General features: G+C 39.2%; 1 protein-coding gene across 1 annotated transcript; it reads right to left on the bottom strand.

Annotated features, from left to right (window-relative positions):
- Nucleotides 1–239: 239 nt before the first annotated feature.
- On the bottom strand, nt 240–1,433 carry B3GNT2 (UDP-GlcNAc:betaGal beta-1,3-N-acetylglucosaminyltransferase 2; the record flags this gene model as incomplete). Its single annotated transcript, XM_084261687.1, has 1 exon — nt 240–1,433. One exon carries the CDS (start codon nt 1,431–1,433, stop codon nt 240–242), a length of 1,194 nt encoding a protein of 397 aa, XP_084117813.1.
- Between the last annotated feature and the right edge of the window lie 1,153 nt (nt 1,434–2,586).

Below are 2,586 nucleotides of genomic sequence, written 5' to 3'. Positions count from 1 at the left end.
CCTTGAAGCTCTTTTAAAAATGATGACAAATATTGAAATATAATGACCACCAGGACAGTGGAAAAGTCACGACCAAGTCTTCGAACCATCCCCTCCAATTTTAGTATTATTCTCGTTTTCAGAAGTACAGGAGAAAGTTTCCACAGAAAATTAAACTATTAAACAGAGCTTTAATGGTCCAGCAAGAAAGACTCAAACCGGTAAAGTTATTTGGACTTAAGACACTTATGCACGTTACTTTAACAATTTAAGTGTGGATCTTGCAAGTGTGTCCAAATCTTAATCATTTCTTGAGGTTTTCTACTATGTACTAACATTAAGTTTGTATAGGAACATATGTTATTTCTGTATTTCTCTTCGATATCGAATGTTTTGAAGCCTTTGTGTTTTTCCGGAGCAAGCCCAAGCTTCTGAAGGCACATTCCAGTATAAACATCATCAATAGGATAAAGGAGTACTTGTTCAGATGCATTATTCAGTCTTAATGCCAGATCACCAGAGTACAGAAACCCACCGCCTCCTGCATATGGAGGGTACGAACCTTCATAAACACTTTCTGGGATGTAGTACTTCAGTTTTTTTTCTCTATGAGGTCCTGCATCTTTTATCACATCGCCTATAAATAAGTCTTTGGCTTTGTCCTTTGATAAGCTCTTCAAGTAATCCAGGATCTGATGAGTATTCACAAAAACATCATCATCACCCTTAAAAATAAACTGGACATCTGCACAGCTGCTGCTGACCCACTTGAGAAACAGCACCTCTTTCAGAGTTAAGTTGAAGAAAGTGTCTCTGTAGTTCCAAAGGAGAATGTCTTGGTGGGTTTCACTCTCAAATTTTATCATGTCTGAAAGATCAGGAAAATTATCCTCTGGTGGGGTCTGGCCAAGCAGGAAGACCCTTTTGACTGTCACATCCCCCGATTTTATTTCCTTGCCCCAGGATTCCCTAATTGCTTGCCTTCTATCAAAATGGGGTGTAAGTGACTTAATAGCCAGCAGCAGGAAAGGTTTATGCTTGCATTTGTTTGGCTGATCCATTAACAACGAATAATTTCTACATCTCAAATAAAGCAGAAAGTCTTTGAATCTGTCCGGCAAGTTTGCGAAGTCACTAACCTCTGAGGCTACCCAGGGGTCAGGGTCACAGGAACTGAGAACACTTGAGTTAGAAACCAAGTTCTCTTCCACAGTCATATTGGAAAGCAAGGTCAGAATAGGGTTGTACAGCAGGTCAAGCTTCTGTTGTTGTTTGTTCCAGTAAGCTTTGTGAGGAGTGTATTTTCTCCAGAATTTGCTGTGTGGTATAATAACACGACCTTTTGCATTCTTCTCCTGGCTACCACTTTTTGATACTTCCACAATCACGTAAATGAAAATGTTCACCATCATCAGAATTCCCAGCAGCTTTAGTCTTCTCCGTCCAACACTCATTTCTCATACCTGGAAAGAGGGAAAATAAAGAGATAGTTTTAGCCTTCTGCCTATTAAGTTCTTGATCCCACAAAAATACCGAATACTGTCAAAGAATGTACATGTTGGTAGCCTAAAACCAGAGAACGCCTACACCCAAAAGACAGAAAGTCAAAACCAACCTACCTCTAACTCATGCACACCTACAGCTAGTAGGGGCTTGGGGTTTCATCAGCAAATCAAAAGCTGGTAAGAATTTAAAACTTCCATTTGCTACTCAGGAACTTTACATAGCTTTTCACAGTGAGCCTAAGTTAGCCAGCAGTTTTTGCTCCTCACTTAAGTCTTCTTGAAACACTTGGCTGTGTAACAATTAGCATCAGCTGTCAGCTTGGCAAAGGCAGGCAGAGAAAATTTCTCCTCCTAGTAAGGTGAGTTTAAGGGTATAGAATAAATTACCATATAATAAGGTCACTTAGTTTTAAATTAAGTTTCAAGCTTCTATACTTGCACTCTTATACCTTCCAACTACATAACAGGCAGAGCTGAATTTTAAAGCATACAATTCATTTCACTTGGCTGTTTCTTGGAAGAGAGGCTGACAGAACTGGCCAGCTGCATTGCTGGTATCCCTGCAGACAGAGGAGAACATGAATTTTGATAATTTTTTACCCCCCTTCAACTAGAAGAGGAAATATATCACAGCAGAAAGTGACAGTAATTATACATAGGAAGGAAAAAGAAGCTGAAGAGGTTTCCCCTATCAGATCAGGAATAGTAAGTGTACCCCTCTGTTCTGGCAAAGGTTAATTTATGACCCATCTCCAGTTTTCACTGGGAGAGAAAATGGATCACTCTCCCCCTCCTTCCTCCACGGCCAAGAGAATGAAAGGTGCATAGTACAAGGAGCAACATGAAAACATTTTGTTCTCTCTAAAGTAACACTTATCAAACTGTTTACTAGTCCAGTGGGGGTATCAAAGCACAAGGTACACAAAATGTAACAAGCCATTCTAAATTGGGAAGCCTGACTAGAAAATAATTCAGATTAAGAAAGTTCATAAGACTACACTTTAAGTCAGATACAGAACTTATTGTCAAAGGCACTTTCATTTTCCAGCAGCATACATAATTACTTTAAGACCAGAAAAAACTAATGAAATAGAAGACTCAT

This window comes from Gallinula chloropus (genome assembly GCF_964237585.1).
Source record: "Gallinula chloropus genome assembly, chromosome: 3".
Taxonomy (NCBI): Eukaryota; Metazoa; Chordata; class Aves; order Gruiformes; family Rallidae; genus Gallinula; species Gallinula chloropus.
Note: the sequence above shows the minus strand (reverse complement) of the source record. Positions and strands in the feature narration are given on the sequence as shown.